A 21,018-nucleotide genomic window follows, 5' to 3' on the forward strand; every position below is an offset into this window, starting at 1 on the left:
AGATATCCAGGGCAAATCTCATCCACCCCCGGGGCTCCGCCGCCCCGGAGTTGTTTCACTACCTCGGCGACTTTTGCCCCAGAAATTGAACGACCCGCCCCCGAGACCCCCGGTTCTGTTTCCTCACTGGAATACGTGTTGGTGGGATTGAGGAGCTCCTCAAAGTATTCCTACCACCGCCCGACAATGTCCGCAGTTGACGTCAGCAGCTCCCCGCCCCCACCGTAAACAGTGTGAGCAAGTTGCCGCCTTCCCCCCCTGAGGTGCCGGACGGTTTGCCAGAACTTCTTTGGAGCCAATCGATAGTCTTTCTCCATGGCCTCACCGAACTCCTCCCACGCCCAAGTTTTTGCCTCCGCAACTGCCGCTACTGCGCTCCGCTTGGCCCGCCGGTATCTGCCAGCTGCTTCCAGAGACCCACAGACCAACCATGCCCTGTAGGCCTCCTTCTTCAGCCTGACGGCTCCCCTTACCTCTGGTGTCCACCAGCGGGTTCGGGGATTACCACCACGACTGGCCCCAGCAGCCTTGCGGCCACAGCTCGCAACCACCGCCTCGACAATAGCAGAGCGGAACAAAGCCCATTCAGACTCAATGTCCCCCTCTGCCCTCGGGACGCAGTCGAAGCTCTCCCGTAGGTGGGAGTTGAAGATCATCTTGACCGGTTCTTCCGCCAGGCGTTCCAAGCAGACCCTCACTGCTCGTTTGGGCCTGCCAGGTCTGCGCGGCGTCCTCCCCTGCCATCTGATCCAACTCACCACCAGGTGGTGATCAGTTGACAGCTCTGCTCCTCTCTTCACCCAAGTGTCCAGAACATATGGCCGCAGGTCAAATGATACAACTACAAAGTCAATCATTGACCTGCAACCTAGGCTGTCCTGGTGCCACGTGCACCAATAGACATCCTTAAGTCCAATAACTGAACACCACTCGGGTTCAGATCGGGCAGGCCGTTCCTCCCATCACGCCCCTCCAGGTCCTGCTGTCATTGCCCACGTAAGCGTTGAAGTCCCCCAGCAGAACAATGGAGTCCCCGGTCGGGGCACTATCCAGCACTCCAAAAAGGGCGGGTACTCTGAACTGCTGTTCAGCACGTAAGCGCAGACAACAGTCAGGACCCATTCCCCGACCCGAAGGCACAGGGAATCAACCCTTTCGTCTACCAGGGAGAACCCCAACATACAGGCAGAAAGTCTGGGGGCTATCAGAAAGCCCACGCCCTCCGCCTCTCACCCGGAGCAACTCCAGCAAAGGAGAGAGTCCAACCCCTCTCAAGGACTTGGGTTCCAGAGCCGGAACTATGTGTCGAGGTGAGGCCAACTATATCTAGCTGGTAACGCTCAACCTCTTCCACAAGCTCCGGCTCCTTCCCCGCCAGAGAGGTGACATTCCACATCCCAAGAACCAACTTCCGTAGCCGAGGATCGGACCGCCAAAGCCCCCGCCTTGGTCTGCTGCCCGATCCACAATGCACCACTCCCTTCAGGATCCCTCTGTGGGTGGTGGGCCTGCAGGGGGACAAGCCCATGTAGCCGGTTCGGGCTGGGTCCAGCCAGACCCCATGGGCGAAGGCCCGGCCACCAGGTGTTCGCCCACGGGCCCCAACCCCAGGCCTGGCTCCAGGGCAGGGCCCCGGTAACCCTCCGGGCCGGGTACACGCTCTCCTGTTATTGAATATTGTGGTCGACTGTGTCAAATGCAGAACTCAGATCAAGCAGAATTAAAATCAAACAGGCCCCAGAATCAGCGGCAAGCAGTAGATCGTTAGTGACCTTAAGTAGAGCTGTTTCTGTGCTGTGCTGGGTACGGAGACCTGATTGAAATTGCTCAAAAATAGTATTGTGATTCATGTGGGATATTAGTTGAGATGCAACAGACTTTTCTAAAATTTTAGATAAAAATGGATGGTAAGTTTGAAATTGGTCTAAAATTATCTAAAAAAAGAGGGTCGAAAGTGGGTTTTTTAAGGAGAGGTTGAACTATTGCATGTTTAAAATAAGATGGAACAGAGCCAGTGGACAAAGAGCAGTTTATAATGGAGAGAATATATGGGCCGACAGTCTGAAATACTTGATTCAGAAATCTAGTTGGGATAATGTCTAGTTGGGAGGTGGATGAGTTTAAAAAGGAGATTAATTCTTCTAATTCAGACAATGAGATTTCCTTAAAGTATGACATAATGGCAGAGGGTTCAGAAAAAAAATGGAGAGAGAGCCAGTCACAGGTGTAATATGTAAGTCTGATGGCATCTATTTTATTAATGAAGTGATGAAGAAATTGTTCACAGATCTCTGTGGAAGCTTCCAAATGCTGGCTGGGGGGAGGGCCAACCACTGAGTTTATCGCTTGAAATAAAACTCTTGGGTTGTGACTGATGCTGGCAATCAGATTTGAGAAATAGGAAAACCTAGCCTGTTTTACTGCCTGCTGGTAGGCCAGCATCAGACTTTTGAGGAGATCATAAGATGCTGTACATTTGTCTTTTTTTCCATTTACGTTCGGCTCTTCTACACTGCCTCTTTAAATCCCTTGTGTGGTCATTAAGCCAGGGGAGGGCATTTTGTTTAGTTTGTTTTGTCTTGACAGGGGCCATGACATCAAGGATATTCAGACAAGTTCTATTAAAATCAGCAAGTAAAACATCAACAGAGGCGCCTGTCTGTGTAAGGTTATGGGCAGAGGCAGCTAAAAACATATTGCAGAAACTACTAGCTGAATTACCATTAAAAGACTGTGAGCGGATGCAAGTAGATGGCCTGTGAGCAAGAAGCGGGAGCAACGTATGGAAAATCACAGTTTTGTGATCAGAGACATTAAAATCCAGCAGTTCCATATTGTTTGGTGAAACTCCAAAGGAGAGCACAAGGTCGAGAGTATGTCCCTTTCCATGAGTTGGATTATTAACAGACTGTACCAGATTAAAAGATTCAAAGAGATTAATAAAATCGGCAGTAAAACCAGACATAGAAGGGCAACAGACATGTATGTTAAAATCTCCAAGGATAAGAACTCTATCATAACTGGCCATGATAAATGAAAGCAACTCAGAAAATTCTTATATAAAACCAGTGTTAGCCTTGGGTGGCCTATAAATTAAAACAAAGAGTATAGGATACTAACCATTTAAAAGAAAACACAGAGACTCAAAAGAAGAAGAACTTTTGAGAGAGACAGGGGAACATTTATAGTTGCTATTAAAAATGATAGCTACACCACCACCACGGCCAGATAGCCTAGGCTGATTAAAACATGAGTAGTTTGGGGGACAGGCTTCTGTTAATGGGACAGAATACCCAGGGCTTAACCAGGACTCAGTGATAAAGAGGAAATCAATACTGTTTTTCAAAATAAAATCCTGACATAGAAATGACTTGCTTGCAAGGGACCTCACATTAATAAGACCAAACACAGCAGAGTTGCTGGAAGTTGATTCAGCAGTAGACTCAATTGAAGGGACTAATTTATGATGCGCTGACATAGGCCTAATTTCAGACACATTGTTGAAAAGTCATTCTCTTGCTCTTTTCTCTTCTTTGCAGGATGTCAGTGTCTCGGAGGTGTCTGTGCTGTGTCAAATATTTGATGTTTGTCTTTAACCTCATCTTCTGGGTTAGTATTTGCTCAGTCCAAGTTGCTGTCATGTTTCTTTATTCATTTACAATTTCCCTAAGAAAGTAGCCTATGTGAGATTTCTCTGTAGCCCTTTGCAGTTCACTGCATGCTTTTAAAATTATTTAACACAACACAATTTGGAAATTTCCAATCTTTACTAGAGACAATTTTAGTTGCTTTGGTACTAATGCCGCATTTTGACTCTGACTTGACATTACATTTCCTGTAAAGCTAGGAGGATGTGGCTTGTTCGGTGTTGGAGTCTGGTTGTCCTTCACGCAGGCAGAGTTTTCCTCTCTTCCCCTGTCCTTTCCGTCCCTCTCAGCTGCCAATCTGCTGCTGGTTGCCGGTGGCATTACCATGGTGACCGGCTTCCTGGGTTGTCTTGGAGCCCTGAAAGAGCAGCGCTGCCTGTTGTTCATGGTGAGAACATTCTCCTAATTATTTATCAAAAAAATATATTAATAAACAGTTACACATTTTGCTTACTTACATATTTATTTTAATACCCATACAGTAATATAGACAATACATGTTATTTTTGTTTTAACATTTGGGTTGATGCATATTAATTGAAGGGTCTGGAGATCCACCTCCAGGAAATTTTAAGCCTCAAACACTTAATTTCCTGCATTCTGGTGAATTTTTCTGCATCAGTTTATGGTGTTAATGTATTTATTTATGTAAAGGAAAACAAAATTCAGGTGGCAGGTGACAAATAAAAATATAAATAGAATGTAATGCTGTAACACTCTCAGGCATTCTGTAGCCTACTGCTTTCAGATGTTATTCTCCTGTAGATCAGCTTGTCTTCTCTCATGTTGCCTGTTGAGTCAACACACAAGTGTTTTTACTGTGTTTAAATGAGTTGTCATGTTCTGCAGTGAGGTTTAAGTGGTTCTGGATGTATAGAGTAGAAGCTGCTCTGACACATGGACACACTGAGGATGATTTCTGCCTCAGAGTTCTTCAGTTAGATATGAGTGCTGAAGAAAAACAGTCTTTTGGGGAAGTTTGGTTCATTTACATCAAATTCAGTTTTCCTACAAACATGGGCCTTTTCTTCAGGTCTTAAATGCAAGGCTTATTTTATATTTTCTTTTGTTGTTACTTTCCTATTAGAACCCTTTCATTTAACCTGTGATCCAGCTAAATGCTTTATTTCCTTTTCGTTCAGAAATTAAATTAAATTCATGTTTTTTAAAATTAAATCCACCGCCCAAGAATTTGTAGACAATAAAGTTTGTGTATACGAGAAAACTGTTGTGATTTCACTAAATAGTCACGTATTCATACTTAAAATTATCCTCTAAATAAGTTTTAAACATTCCCAGAGAACAGACGCCTGCAGCAGCTGAAGCTTTGCACGTTTGCAGTTTTGGTTGATAAAGACATGTTGAAGTGGGAAAGTAATTCAGCATCTGTGTCCGCTCACACTGGACAGCTGGCGAACCGGAATCAGCCAGAGATTTGAGGGAGACAGTGCGATTTTACACCAGATGAGCTTACTTGTTGTTAATGGTGGGTTATCGCCTAAATTAGGCTGTGTGTACTGAGATGTTTTAATAGTATTAATAATAGTCACAACAGCTACAAACGATACTGAGACTTAGGACAAACACTGTCGTTACCTCGCTGTCCAGAAGGCAGGTCACAGGGAGATGTGATGCTACTCTACAGGGCGCTCAGTTTAAGTGCATTAACTGTGGTGTCTGTGACAAATGATGTTGATGAGGGAGGGGCAGCCAGGCGCTCTTGCGGTCTGGCAGAATTAAAACTCAAATGCGGTTGTCAGGTGTTGCAACATGCTTTTTTTATGGAGAATTGATGCCATGGGCAAAAATTAAAAAACTAAAATATCAAATTAGAAAAAGAAATAGAAAAGAAATGTCTTGCAAAAAGGGCTCTTATCTACTCAGAGGGCAAAAGGGCAGGTACTTGAGCACCACCTGGGGTCTTTGTGCACTTGCCTGAAAAGGTCCACATGACAGAGAGGGTGCAGATATTCACTTTATTTGATAGCCAATCGTAGAGAGAGGGCAGGGACTGAGGGGAGAGAGAGATGGGGGATGACGGGTATCAAAGATGCTCCTGCTCATACATGAATTGGTTCATGTTGAAGTATTCTGATCTGGATACAATAACATCTCACTAGAGATCATCTATGTAGCTTGCACTTGTATACATAATGTCAGTCTCTAACTGCTCTCCTCTGTTCTGCAGTTCTTTGTGATCCTCTTACTCCTGGTCATGACAGAGGTGACTCTAATGCTGGTTATACACATCTTCCATGACAAGGTAAGCTCACCATCTACTATTGCAATGTACACAGCAAAGAGACACGCTCCCATTTGTAACAGTCAAATAAAAAAAAACACAATGAAGATTATAAGATTAGAATGAGAATAAAATGAGCAATAAAATATCATTTTACAACCTCACTACTGTATGATAAATGATTAAGACAAAGGTTAATCTGAAAATTAGAAAAATATAAAGGACTTAAAAATGAAGAGAGGAAGAAACAGCTGTTCTCATTCACAGGTTGTTAAATACTGATCCTTTGTCACAGCCCCTCAGCATGTAATAACAACGCTGGCCCCCTTTGGCAATTTCTGAAGTTCGGTGTTCTCTTAAATTTTAAGGGTTGATTTGATTTTAAAATGGACCTTTATTCCAAGGTTACATCAGCCATTTTAAAGAAACTACAAAATAGAATCTAAAAAACTACAGCAGCAAAAAAAAACCCAGAAAAACCAGCAAAACCACATCAGAACTGTATCAGACGGAGCGAATAAAAAGTAAAAGTATAAAAAAATACAGAGGCAATAATAACTGACTGTTTATAATGTAGTCTGTTTCAAATGAAGCTGGTACCCTCTGCAGTTGTGGCGAGTAAAAGCCCCACCCGTTTTTTAATTTTCTTACCTTATGTCCGTCTCCATTATAAAGAAGTAACAGTTGTTTGCTAGCTTGATGCTAATGGCAGTACTCACTGGATTGCTAAAGTGGCTCTGCTGTTTCACCCCATCATTTTCCCTTTTCACCCTGTATAGTCACATCCCTAGAGGAAATTTAAAAAAGGCTGGCGTGTTGTTGCCATACAGCTGTCCACACCAGCAGATAGCTCTGTGTTTCCATTGGTAGTGACGGCTGTGACGGAAGCAGTCGTGAACGACAAAAAGAGAATCCAACATGCTAGCCATTGGGCCTGTCCCAATACCCACACTTCCCCTAGAAATACCCACTTGCACTTGGTTGTGCGCGTTCATGTACACAGCGTCAAAATATTTTAAATAAATCGACTTACCCGAATAAAATCAATCAGAACTAGAAGACGTCGTAGGCGCCTCCTGTTTTCAGCATTTCTTCTCCGTTGATTCATCAGACGGAGAAGAATAAACATAACACATGCCACAACACAAGCGCTGGAGCCAGCATTTTCATTGCGTTGTTACTATGCGTGACATATGCCTGCACATCGGCTGCGCCAATTTGCATCAAGTGGTGTCCCATTTCTCAGGGAAAGATCTCTACCCTAATATTTCTCACTTCCCTCATCAAGGGTTATCTCACAAACGAGGGCACTCAATACCAAGTAGAAGATTTAAGGGGTAGAAATGGGACAGGCCCTTTCTGTTGGAACGTCGTGACGTGTCCCAGACGTGACGTCTGTTGTCATTAACTATGACACACTACACAAGATGAAACTATGGATTATTGTGTGTCAGCCCTGTGAAAAGGCAGGTGACCTGTTCAGGTGTACCCTGCCTCGGGATAGGCATAAGCCCCAGTGACCCTGCAAAAAATAAGCTGGTACAGCTAATGGATGGATGGATCATTTGAATCACTAACCATGTGTCTTGCTATCTTTCTCTTTTTTTTTTAGCTGGATTCCAAAGCACAAGGTGAATTAAAGGAAGGTATGAAGATTTATAATTCAGAACCTGGACTGAAAAAATCCTGGGACAATGTCCAGAAAATGGTAAGCGCTCCTAGCAAACAATGCTTGACTTCTTAGGGCCCTGATCACATAGAAAACATTTTAGCAGCTGGACGCGGCTTTTTCTGTGTTTTTAATGGGAATTAAGCTTTTTGCTCACTGTTTTTGCTCTGCTACATGCCTCATGTGGCATTCAATTTAAAAAGAAGGCAGTGCAATGTGCCTCGCATTTTGCAACTTGCAAACCACTTTCTGTGTCATCAGGGCCTAGTGTTGCATGACAACCCAATAGCAAGAAATAATGTTTTACAACACTGTGGTTAATGCATAGTCAGGTTTATGCTACATTTATATGGAATCAGGGGGACAGTAAAAGACAAGAGCAGATGGTAAAATTAGGTGAGACTGGCACAGAATAAAGGCAGCAGTGACAGTAGATGGCATTGCCCTTTAGAGTTAAAATATTTTAACTTTTTAATGTCCCCTGCCATGGATTTTACAACCAGATTTTATGCAGCATCCTCACACCTGCGACATTACCAGACAAAATACATAGAATAACCAATATAAAATAATTTACTTTGATATATTTTATTCCATTCTTTGTAAACAATATGGTAGGCTGACCAAACGTCCTCTTTTGCCCGGACATGTCCACTTTTCACGTCCCGTCCGAGGCGTCTGGTTTTCCGTGTGTTTGTGTGTGTGTGTTAGAGTGCGGCACAGGCCGCATATTTCTGTCCGAACCTGAACCGAGCCCGACATTATTTAATGACCAAAACACTGACTTTGTGTCACACAGTTGCTACGGTTACAGGCTATTTTACAGGCCAGACGTGCGCCGTGGGTGTTCAGCAAAGAGGGAGACCTGAGGGGAGCGGGAGGCGGAGGTCCGACGCTTCCAGCGAGAGGAGAGGGAGAAATATAACAAAATAAGATAAAATAGGAAAAACCTGTCTCCCTCTTTTATTTTATTTTCAGCGTTTAATCAAGGCGGAGGCGAGCGGCTGGAGGTCCGAGACTTCCAGCGAGGAGAGAGGTAGAAACAAACAGCCAGTGTGTGTCTGTGTGTGTTATGTTCAGGTGTTGTCACGTAAATAACAGTGCCCAAGCAATAAACAGGACAGACAATAGGATTTTATTTATTTTTACACTACATTTTCACTGAAAGCTGACCGAATCCAACCCGAGCCCGAATACAATTTATAGCTACATTTTGACCAAACCCGGTACCGTCGGGCTCGGATTGCCACGCTCTAGTGTGTGTATGTGTCCCTATTGGGTCCTATCTGAATTTCTGTCTTTGAGAGATATTATTTTGTAATATAAGTGAATTTCCTATCCATACATATAAATTTTAAATATATTAAAATGATAAGGCATCTTTGAGTAAACTGCGAGTATCATTTAAGTAGGCTATGTCGTGGCCGGCCGAGTGTCCTCTTTTTTGGAAATCAAAATATGGTCACTGTTACACCCGCAAACGTAATAACAGCCCACAAGCGTAATAAACCACAAACGTAATACAAATCTGCAGCTTTGAATGTAATAATCCCGCAAATGTAATAAATTTCCTACAAACGTAATAGCAGCTGCCTACTACAAACGTAACACACAATTTTCCGCAAATGTAATAACTATTACATTTGCAGGAGATTATTACATATGTGGGAAGGTGAAAATCTAAACTGTAATAACTTCCCACAAATGTAATATGAGACTGAATAATGATCTTTGTGGTTGTTGTTGTTTGTTTGTTTACTTAAACACCTGCCAATAGTGATGCGTGTGTTGACAAGCAACCCGCAGGTCGGGTGGGGCGGGTCAGAAAGTGACAGAGCAGCGTTCTGAGTAAGTTAGAAATAACTTACAGAAACACACACATACAAACACACACACACACACACACACACACACACACACACACACACTGGTCATTCCTTGTCAGTTCACAGAATTACTCCGTGGCAGCAAATATGTTGTTTAATTTTTTTTTTTTTCTTTTCTTTTCTTCTGCCTCTTGTTAATACAGATTTCTCTGCAGCATCTGGCCTACAGTACCTGTTCAGCACCTCGTTAGTTAGCAACTTGTATAAGCTGCAGATTTTTAGTATTTGTGGTTTATTCATTCAATTAGATTCAAATTTGCTTTATTGGTGTAAATATCATAACAACAATATTGCCAAAGCATCAAGAATCAATTCAACAAAAATTAATGAATTTCATGAATTAAAACAAGAGTAGCATAGTACTGTTAAAACTTGTTCTGTTTGTGGGCGTACATGTGTGTTCGAGTTATATTATTGTATGTGTGATGTTGTATATGTGTGTGTATATGGGGAACAAATAATTTAAAGAAAAATAATAATAATAATAGTAATAATAATGATGATTAAAATAATTGTGATTATTATCACAATTAAGTTATCTTTTTTTATGAAAATAAATGATAATTTAATCATTAAAGATTCTTTCAAGACATGTTTTAACGTATATAAATGTTTCCCTTTGAATAATAATGTATGATATAGTTTTTCCACAAAAAATTCAATTATCTTGTTAAAATCCCTAAAATGACATCTACACCTTCTCCTTCATTAAAAATGCTAGAATCTATCAATATGCCAATTTTATTCTTCATCCCAAAGGTTTCACTGTTAAGTCCATTCTCAGTGTATGTGCACTGGAGGCTTCAAGTTTCCACATCACACTTCTGTAAGTTGAACATTGGACCATGACTGGCTTCTAAAATATTTGTGATGTCATAAATCATGCTTGTAGCCCTTCCAAAGAATGAACGACATATTCAAGTTTTTGGCTTTTGATATGCAGACATATTTTAATTAAATGGTTCAAACATAGGCTACATAAGCCACCAACATAGGCTCGTAGACCTAGCCCTTAAAATCATATGAGCATTTTCAGCAGATAAATGTGAAAACAGCCTTCGAGTGTCAAGCTCTGCACATACATCATTCTGCACAGTGAGGCTCAAACATTCATCTGTAGGAACAAGAAGAAAACACATTTTTGAGTGGAGGAGGATTAAGTTATTGTAAACCATGGTTTTTAAAACCTTACAACCTGCACCTGACCTCCTATAAGAGCCAACCCATCCCGCAGCGCCGCTGTCCGAGGTGCTGAACAGGTACTATAGGCCAGATGCTGCAGAGAAATCCGTATTAACAAGAGGCAGAAGAAAATAAAAGAAATCCAATTAAACAACATATTTGCTGCCACAGAGTAATTCTGTGAACTGACAAGGAATGACAGTCTCATATTACATTTGTGGGAAGTTATTACAGTTTAGATTTTCACCTTCCCACATATGTAATAATTTCCTGCAAATGTAATAGTTATTACATTTGCGGAAAATTGTGTGTTACGTTTGTAGTAGGCAGCTGCTATTACGTTTGTAGGAAATTTATTACATTTGCAGGATTATTACATTCAAAGCTGCAGATTTGTATTACGTTTGTGGTTTATTACGTTTGTGGGCTGTTATTACGTTTGCAGGTGTAACAGGTCACCCTACAATATGGCATCACCATCACAAAGTATTGTCATGTATGTTTTGTTTTACCACAATTCCTTTGGACTGTTTGTTTGTTTCCCTGTGCCATTCAGAAGCTGTTTTCTGTCTACCTTCTACCATCTGCCTGATTCCATGTCAACATCATTAGGCACAAAAACCACCTGGCTATGGTCAGATCATGTTTTGGCTTAAAATGCCTGACGTTGGGTGCATCCCACTAGCTAGTCTGACTCCTTCGCAGAGGTCGGGCTTCAAGTCCACAGCCCTTTGCTGCATGTCGACCCCTCTCTCCCCCCTTTCATATTTATCTTTCCTATTTAATAAAGGCAAAAGCCAAGAAAAATCTTAAAAAAAAACAAAATGCCTAGTTTTGAGGGCACATCCCTGCAAAAAAAAAAAAAAGAAGCTTTTCTTGGCCCTATCCCTGGTGGAAATACAGCAACGGGTCACCAAAAAACACCCACATCTGGCACCTAAAAAGTCACTGGAAACACACACACACACACACAAGGCGCTTAAACACAGCCAGTTTTGTTTTGGTCTGCAGCTTGGCAGGCGTCCTGCTGAGGATGACAAAGTCAGCTCATATACGGCATCACTTTAGAAATGTCCAATGCTAGCATTTTCTTGTGGCTATTGGGTATGCATGAACATAGGACAGAATATATGCAATATAGGACATGATGTCATTCCTCAATTACTCCATAAGTTATTCATATTACTTTAGACATACATAAGGGTCCTCAGATCAGAGGAATCAAAGGGGTTTTTCATAAAAATTTAGTTAGTTAAGTTATGAATATTGTTTTAACAGGATAGTTAAAGTGGTGTTGTGACAGTATGCCAGGCGCCATCATCCTTGGGTACCGTGAAACAAGTGTCATAACATAACACATAATTGATGTGATATTCAAAGCCTAATTTTTATCCAAATGATATTCATACCAGTTCAAATAAACAATTTTGATCATATTTGCCATCTTTGCTGGGCAACAGGTTTATGTAAAACAAATAAAAGGCATGTCCCATATAGACGCCTGTCCCAAACCTGAGCCTGTTGAGTTCAGCAAATAATTGCCGGGGCTACTGATTGAAGTTTTACAGTAAGCGGTACACACACCAAATTATAATGAGGTGCTGATCCCTGGCAGTAGACTTAATTATAGAAAACAAGTGTGCAGAGTATGTGACACTTATTTTCTATAAACTGAAGATGGAAGTCGTCACACTCACTCTACTCCTAAGGATGATACCTTCAAGGTAACTTTTATCAAAAGTAACTTTTTTCATATTTGCTGAAACTGTCACTATATTATCACAGAACTAATTGGCAGAGATAATCTGTGGAAAAATCATACTCCTCTGCTTACTTTGTTGCCTTGTAGCACTTCTAATGGCCTTATGGCCCATGAATGAAAACAACCAATCAGCGCTGAGGAGTCTCTCTTTCTCATGTTACAGCTAAACAGTACACTAAAATAAAAAACCGAGGTGAGACATAGACAATGCAGTAACAGAATCTTGATACATTTTTGATCAGCACTGCCACCTTCACAGGCACTGCTCCTAGCCACTGGTACAGATATGTGGATGACACCTGGGTCAAACTCAAAACTAAGGAAGTGGAAACCTTCACAGAACACATTAACCCTATGGGCCCGAACGACGCAAAGTGTGACCAAATTCACACCTGTTCTTCTCTATGGATTTTCTCAGCAACCGTGCGTCATAGCGAGAAGCCACTTATATCACGTGAAACAGCGGAACCAAGGCCAAGACCAAGCACTTGACAGTAGTCCAATGTTTTCACAAGGAAAAAATGTATAAAGTTACACTAAAATTATGTATAACAAAGCTTTCATACAGCTTTGCACACACATTGCTCTTGGACGGATTACTCGCAAATGCAGGGTCGCACAGAAATTCCACCCATATCACATGAAAGCGCAGGACCAGAGCTTTCCGATGATACCAAACACATCATTGTGCCATCCCATCACGCTATAAATACAGATGAATTGTCCACAAAATAAAAACCTGACGAATTTCTTTACAATCCATTATACAGATCTTGTTATCAGTCACTTCATATAGTGAGGAATATCGTATCTTACCACGTCTTAGGCTTGTGTTTGTTTCTCCCTGCCTATCCACATTTGTAGTCCGGCTTTCAAGATGCAGATATCTCCATATTGTCCAATATTGTTGACACTCCATCAAACTTTGTAAGACAAAGTATTTCTGCAATTTGCTTTTTGTTCCAATGATTGAAGCATTCATAAGAAGACCAGCGCACTTCACCTTTGCGCAACCAGACAACTGTAGCCTAATTATGCATGCGTGACCAAGGATCAGTGTAACATTTTTGACATTTCTGTTTGTATCTTGAAGCTGTTTTATGCCAGGGTGTACAAAATGTGGTACAAACTAGAAAGCATGTCATATTTAGATGTGAAAAGTTCATTGACAAAGTGGCGATATTTGACTATTGGGATGAGAAGGCACTGAACTAAGCATGTGCAGTGTGAGTCAAGTGATTTGTAGCTTGTTCCTGGTTGGAGAAATTTAAAGTGTTACAATCATCCCATGTTACAACCATCCCCAGTCTCCCCTATTTGCGTGACGTATGTGTCAGAAAACTCACTTTTTGGCTACGTTTTAACATCTACTGGCTTTAGATAGCTTTTATCACAACTCTGACTGTTTGTAGAATAGCTACTGGATTGTTTGACCTCCCAGTGATAGTTACAGTATTGGAACTGTGAAAAAGTGATGTCAGTATGTCTGTGAGCTCGGTTTTTAACACTGACCAGTCCACAATGTATATATGCAGTATCATTCTAATCTTTTTGTCTCCTTTCCCAGTTCAAATGCTGTGGAGTAACAAACAAAACAGACTGGTATGATGTGCTGAATGGAACACTGCCCTCATCCTGTTGCTCTGTGGGGACAGACCAGTGTGTTGAAGGATGGAGTGAGGTTGGTTTGCTGCTCAGCCAGAAGCTGGGCTTTTGGGCTTTTGGGCTTTTGGGCTTTTGTTGCACAAAGAATCCAGGGGCGTGAAATTTCATCCAACATGTTTTTATTTTGCCTGATTCTCTCAGATGAAATCTATATGTGTTCCAGATGCACAAGAGACTCTGAATGCTTTGATGAGTTCAAGCAATTAAGTGAGTAAAATTAAGCCACAGATACTTGTAGCAGCAACTGAAACACATGCATTTATGGCTAAGTTGCTCCTCTGATTCCATTGAGGAGTATCTTTCAGTTACCAGTGGGTCTTCTTCAGAGCAAGGGTGATGTAATTATTCAAATACAGACCTCATGGCTGCTGATCTGGGACAGGAGGCTGTGTCTGCCCTGGACTCAGAGGACCTCAGGTATTCTGTCACACCAGCAACAGCAGGACAGTTTAACTCCTTATAGACACATCTGGAAGTTGCCTCAATTCTCAGTCAAGCTCCTATTTGTATCAATATGTGAACACGCATGGATCACAACATGAGCTTGTTTTCACTCAGTAAGTATGGAGCTGGTTTTTCTGTATTAACTCTTCAACCAGCAGCTACATGTTGGAGGTTCAGTAAAACACAGAATAAGCAGAAGGGCCATAAGACGGACACAACATGGATCTCATTGCACAGGTTTCTGAAAAGTCACAGATGAGCATGTGTGTGCATTGACCAGTAACACAGTGAAACCTGGTTGGTACAGAGCAACACACCTAAGGCTGATTTGTGCATTGGCTTGACACAGAGCCTACACTGTGGCTAACGCAAGTGGCCTATACTGTTGTGAGCATTTATACTTATGTGGTGGCGTGTCTATTGCACTGTAGTTACACCTCCAAACGTTGGCGGTGGGATTTCTATGGAGGAATTAATTCAAACACACCTGAAACACATAAAACACACATAAAACATGGCTTAATAGTTCTACTGGAGCAGAGGCTTGTCCAGGCAAAAGCAAAGTAATCTAGTGTATGCAGTTCAATGCAGCCAGGAGAGCATGGATTTGTATATTGGGGAAACAAAAAACACTCACAAGTGCATGGCACAGCACAGGACAGGAGAGCCAGCTCCTCAGGTCAAGACTCAGCTGTCCATTTACTTCTAAAGGAGATGAGACATTTCTTTTGAGGACAGCAAGGTACACATCTTGGCCAAAGAAGACAGATGATTTCAAAGAGGAGTGAAAGAAGCCATCTACATCAAACTGGAATGACCATCTTCAAACAGAGGAGGTGGCCTACGACACCACTTATCACCCACCTACAATGGAGTCCCGAGTTTCCTCCCCAGACAGTTTAACACCCATCCACACCTGGGCCCATCTAACCAATCCACATGATGGCTGGGTGGGTGAATGACTCACATATGACCTTAACAATTCTGACACTCAGAGCTCACGTGACCTCAACAGCCTGTACCTGTCATACATCTGACCGCTCTTCAAATACTCAGCATCAGACAACCAACTCAAACGCCTGCAAACAATCCAAAACAAAGCACTGAAACTGGCACACAGATTGTTCTCTCATCAGCAACAATAACATACACACCTTGACAGGCAGCAAGACTGTAAGACAAAGACACTAAACAATAGCACAGAGACATTTGAAGACTGCATCCAACAATCCTGCCCTCCAGAAAACCAAACAGGAAACAGATCCAACAGCTGTCACCCCCTTGTCATTCATTTTACAGCTGGCCAAAGCTCCCCAACCTCCCAATCCACCATAACCAAGCAATCAACCCTACACACACAGAACACTATTCCACCACTGCTGCCTAATGTCACCCACTGTACATGCACACATATACATCAATGAAACCAACACACACCGCACATACAAGCCTTCTCTCTCTCCCTCTCTCTCTCTCTCTCTCTCTCTCTCCCTAGCTCTCTTTCTCTCTTCCTTTATTTCACTCTCTTTACTTCTGTCTTCCTCGTTTCGTGCCATGGTCCACATGTGTCCAACCTCTAGAGTCATTTTGCCCCTTCCGCCTCTGCCATCAACCAAGACCACCAACGATGGATAGAAAAGGGCAGAAGCCCTGAGCTCACCAGGCTCATGATCCTCTAATTGCTAGTCAGTTAGAACTGAAGAAGCCTCTTGGATAAGAGGTGAAACGTCTTTAAGAAACTCAAACAAGTCCTGATGCCTTTGATAAAGCAATTGGAGTTAAAAAATCTAGACTACACTACACCATGCAGAAAAATGACAATTCAGTTTCAGTTCAATTTCGTATAGCCCAATATCACAAATCACAATTTACCTCAGGGGCCTTTATAATCGGTGCAGCATGTGACACCCTCTGTCCTTACATCCTCACAGCAGAAAGAAAAAAACTCCCTAATAAAATGGTAGAAACCTCAGGACAATCAGCTGAGGAGGGGTCCCTTTTCCAGGATGGACAGACTTCAATCAATCAATCAATCAACCAAACAATTTCATTTATAAAGCCCAATATCACAAATCACAATTTGCCTCACAGGGCTTTACAGCATACGACATCCAGACTTGCAATAGATGTCATGTGTACAGAACAGAGCAACATAATGAAATGACAGTACAGACAATCCATATGGCATACATGATACAGAGAGAGAGAGAGAGAGAGAGAGAGAGAGAGAGAGAGAGAGAGAGAAAGAGATGCATGGCAGCAATATTAGCAGGGACTGTAAACCATGGGATGTGTAGTAAATGTGCTTAAAAATACAGAAACATGGCCATTTCAGTCTACAATGTGTCTGGAAAGGGAAGATTTTGGAAATGAAATTGAAAAATCTTAGTACTGTACACACATAGTAGCTCTGTGGAAAACGAGTAGAATAAAACATTCATCACATTCTTCATGTGTGAAAGAATCTGATACCCATCTGGAATAAATTCAGATACAGTCTGAGAGAGTCAGGCAGTTTAAAAGATCTTGTGTGTAGCATTTAGGTCAGATTTCTTAGGGACTATTTAGGCCAACTGGCAGCAATGTGTGTGTGTTTTTAAACTATTTTCATTACTTTATATTCATACATTGCCACCACAGCTTTAAGGATGAATCACATTTATTATTATTATTATTATTATTATTATTATTATTATCATTATTATTTATTATGGCTCTTTTTTCATAGTTTCAGGGAATCATTTTACTGTTAAATGTTCTTTGTTTTCTCCTCCAAATGAGTTGGGCTGACCTGAGGGTTATTGTTGCTGTTTTGCCAGATCTCAGCTGTTAACTTGTGTACATTGTCAGTATTTCTGATAGAAATTATGCCCAGAACATAAATGACGAAAGTTGTAATACCAAACTGTAATTATCTTTTAAAGAGCTTCTGTTTTGGTGTTTTTATTTGTCTGTTAACTCATCATTCAGATATCTGTGCTCGGCAGTTAAAGGTTCAGTGTGTAATATTTAGGGGGCTTTAGTGGCATTTAACAGTAAACTGCAAATTACAACCAGCTGAAACTTCTCCTGGTCAAAATTCCTTAAGTGTTTACTGTTCAGGAGGTTTTTACTTTAAGTTGAATTATCTCCTCCTCTCCAAAACAAACAGACCAGGTAATTTAAACCTACATAAAAAAATCTGAATAAAGAAGTTTCACATCGAAAAACAAATAAAAAAAATATATATATATATATATATATATATATATATATATATATATATATATATTAAAAAAATAAAAATCAGTGTTTTTCCACATTCTCCTCACAGAGGGGCTGCAAACTACGGTGGCCGACACAAAAACACAAATGTCCCTATGTAGAGCCAGTGTTTGGTTTGTCTGTTCTAGGCTACTGTTGAAACATGGTGGTGCAACATGATGATCTCCATAAACAAGGATTCACTACCTATTTAGATATAAACAGCTTATTCTAAGGTAACAAAAACACATCTTTCTATATAATGACAAAAACTCTGTCTGTGTCTCTGTTCCATGTTTTTCTCCTGACTGACTTGGTCAATCCATGTGAAATTTGGCACAGTGGTAGAGGGTCATGGGAGGATGCGAATGAAGCAATATTACATCAATTGTCCAACCGATGAATGAAGCAATATTACATCAACTGGGCAACCGATTGAAATTGCAAACTTTGAATGGGCATATCTCATGCCCCGTATGTCGTACAGACATGAAACTTTGCACAGAGATGCCTCTCCTCATGAGGAACAAATTTGCCTCAAGAACCCATAACTTCCGGTTGTATAGATTTTCCGCCATTTTGAAGTTTGACCGATCTGCATGAAACTCAGTGAACATAATCTAGGGACCAATATCTAAAGTTACCTCTTGGCAAAAGTTGGAAAACTTACTAAAGCTGAGCTTCTATAAGGCAATGAATATTGCGGAGGGCATGGCTCATCACATTAAGGTGTATAACATCTAAAGGGTTTCACCGATTACCACACAACTTTGTAGGCATATGACCACACATACTCTGAGGGGATTCCTCCATTATCGACCTGATCAAACAAAATGGGGGCGCTAGAGAGCTAATTTGTTATCTAGACCTAACCACCATATTGATTTTTGCTAAACTTGGTAGATATGTAGGACAGGACGCCCCAAGGTGACTGGAGAAATGTAACTTGGTAAATGGAAATTGGTAACTGGGTGGTGCTATAACAACAGAAAAATGCTTAAAAATGGCTAGAATGCGACCAATCGCTGTGGCTCCCCCTGTGGCTGAATGCTGTTTTTTTTTATTATTATTATTTTTGGTATGACTAAGTCATGTTATGGTATGCTGTACATAATCACGGAAACTGTCAGTGTGTCATTCTGTCAGTCATGGTATGGTATGCTGTACATAATCATGGAAACTGTCAGTGTGTCATTCTGTCAGTCATTCATTCTGTCTGTCCCATGTTTTTTCTACTCACTGACGTGGTCAATCTATGTGAAACTGCACATAGGCATTGAGGATTGGCATAGGTAGAAGGTGACAAAGCTACTTTTTCCAAAAATTACACTATTAGTATATTCTTTTACAAAGTCGCTTTTAATTGAATTGTATGCATTCACCCCACAAGTTACACGTGCATTGATATATTTATCCACCTCAAATGGACATCTACTGTAGCCGAGCAATCGTACTATCAAATTCACAAAAACTCTGTCTGAATACATTGCTCTTCTTAATAATAATAATAATAATAATAATAATAATAACTTTATTTGTATAACACTTTTCAATATAAATAACAAAGTGTTTTACAGCATAAAATATCAGCACACAGTCAATATCAACACAAAATACATATAAATTAAACATTACATCAACTTAAACATTACATCATAAAAGCCTTCTTGTAAAAGTGTGTCTTGAGGAGCGAGGTAAAATGAGGAACAGACTCTGAAAACCTGATTTCCTCTGGCAAATCGTTCCACTTCCAGTTCTGAGTCTAGGGGCCCTGATTGCAAAGGCCCTGTTGCCTTTTGTTTTCAGCCTAGACCAGCTAGGCTGAAAACAGCTAGCAGGGCCTTACCAGCAGATCTCAGACTGCGAGCTGGTTTGTGTGAGGATAAAAGGTCTGAAATATAGGCAGGGGCTAGCCCAAGTCTGGCCTTAAAAACAAATAAAAGAATTTTAAAATCAATCCTAAAATGAACAGGCAGCCATTGCAGGGATGTTAAAACAGGGGTGATGTGGTCAGATTTTTTAGACCTAGTTAAAAGCCGAGCTGCAGCATTTTGTACTAACTGTAGATGGTGAAATGATTTCTGGCTGAGACAGGTATATAAGCTATTACAATAGTCGAGGCGTGAAGAAATAAAAGCATGGATGAGTTTCTCCAAATCTGTGGCTGAGATAAAAGACCTGACTTTGGCTATGTTTCTCAAATGATAAAAACATGTCTGGACCACTTTTTTTTTTACATGAAGTTCAAAGCTCAAGTCCTGGTCAAAAATGACACCGAGGTTTCTGGCTGAGGGTTTTACAAGAGGTGTTAAATCACCAAGGCTTTCCAAAATTAGTTTTCTTTTTGTGGATGGACCTATAACAGTGACGTTGGATTTTGACTGATTGAATTGGAGAAAATTGTCTGACATGTAAATGGAAAAGAGAATAGGGCCCAGGATCGACCCCTGGGGGACACCAGAGACGTTAGTGGGGGAAGAAACAGAGCCAGCTATAGATACGGAAGAGTATCTGTTAAAAAGGTAAGACCTGAACCAATTCAGGGCCACGTCAGTGATTCCTGCCCACTTCTCTAACCTGTCAATTAAAATATCATGGCCTAACATGTCGAATGCGGCGCTAAGGTCCAACAGAACTAAAATGGAACACTCGCCGGCATCTTCAGCCAACAGGAGATCATTGCAATCTTTAAGGAGAGCTGATTCTGTGCTATGAAGAATTTTTCGAATAAGTTATTGATTGATAGATGAGTTTTTAATTGTTTGAATACAGTTTTTTCTAGGATCTTTGATAAAAAGGGAGCTTTGAGACTGGTCTGTAGTTGTTCAGAATGGATGGGTCTAGATTGGGTTTTTTGAGAAGAGGTTCAATTAGAGTGGATTTAAAAAAAGCAGAAACAAACCTGAGGTCAGAGAGTGATTGACAATAGATAAAATGAAGGGACCAACAGTGGGCATAATCTCCTTCAGTAGTCTGGTAGGGACCACATCCAAAGGGCAAGAGGAGGATTTCATGCGCATCACCATTGTGTTGAGATCAGTTAGTGACACTGAACTAAACGAGCAGAGGACTGACATAGAGTAGGACTGGTGAGTTGGCGGTTCTGGGACAAGTGAATTGTGGGGTCTAGTGATGCGCGGGTCGGGGTTTTTTCCAACCCGCGGGTCCCGCATTTATGAAATAATTTGACCCGCTCCATCCTGACCGCACAACTGCATCTATTTTCACAACCCACCCCACCCCGCCCCCGCCGCTATTAACGCTATACAAGCATCTTG

At 41.3% G+C, this 21,018-nt stretch overlaps 1 protein-coding gene across 1 annotated transcript in view; it reads left to right on the plus strand.

Moving 5' to 3' along the window:
* The window catches only part of tspan4b (tetraspanin 4b), a 38,884-nt gene that overhangs the window by 6,115 nt on the left and 11,751 nt on the right, over window positions 1–21,018 (plus strand). Inside the window, exons 2-6 of the mRNA XM_033643922.2 lie at window positions 3,540–3,609; window positions 3,844–4,035; window positions 5,836–5,910; window positions 7,502–7,597; window positions 13,956–14,069. Of these exons, the coding sequence (XP_033499813.1) occupies window positions 3,541–3,609; window positions 3,844–4,035; window positions 5,836–5,910; window positions 7,502–7,597; window positions 13,956–14,069 (546 nt within the window). The 5' untranslated portion in view covers window position 3,540. The remainder of the gene's footprint in view (window positions 1–3,539; window positions 3,610–3,843; window positions 4,036–5,835; window positions 5,911–7,501; window positions 7,598–13,955; window positions 14,070–21,018) is intronic.

This window comes from Epinephelus lanceolatus, chromosome 18 (genome assembly GCF_041903045.1).
Source record: "Epinephelus lanceolatus isolate andai-2023 chromosome 18, ASM4190304v1, whole genome shotgun sequence".
Taxonomy (NCBI): Eukaryota; Metazoa; Chordata; class Actinopteri; order Perciformes; family Serranidae; genus Epinephelus; species Epinephelus lanceolatus.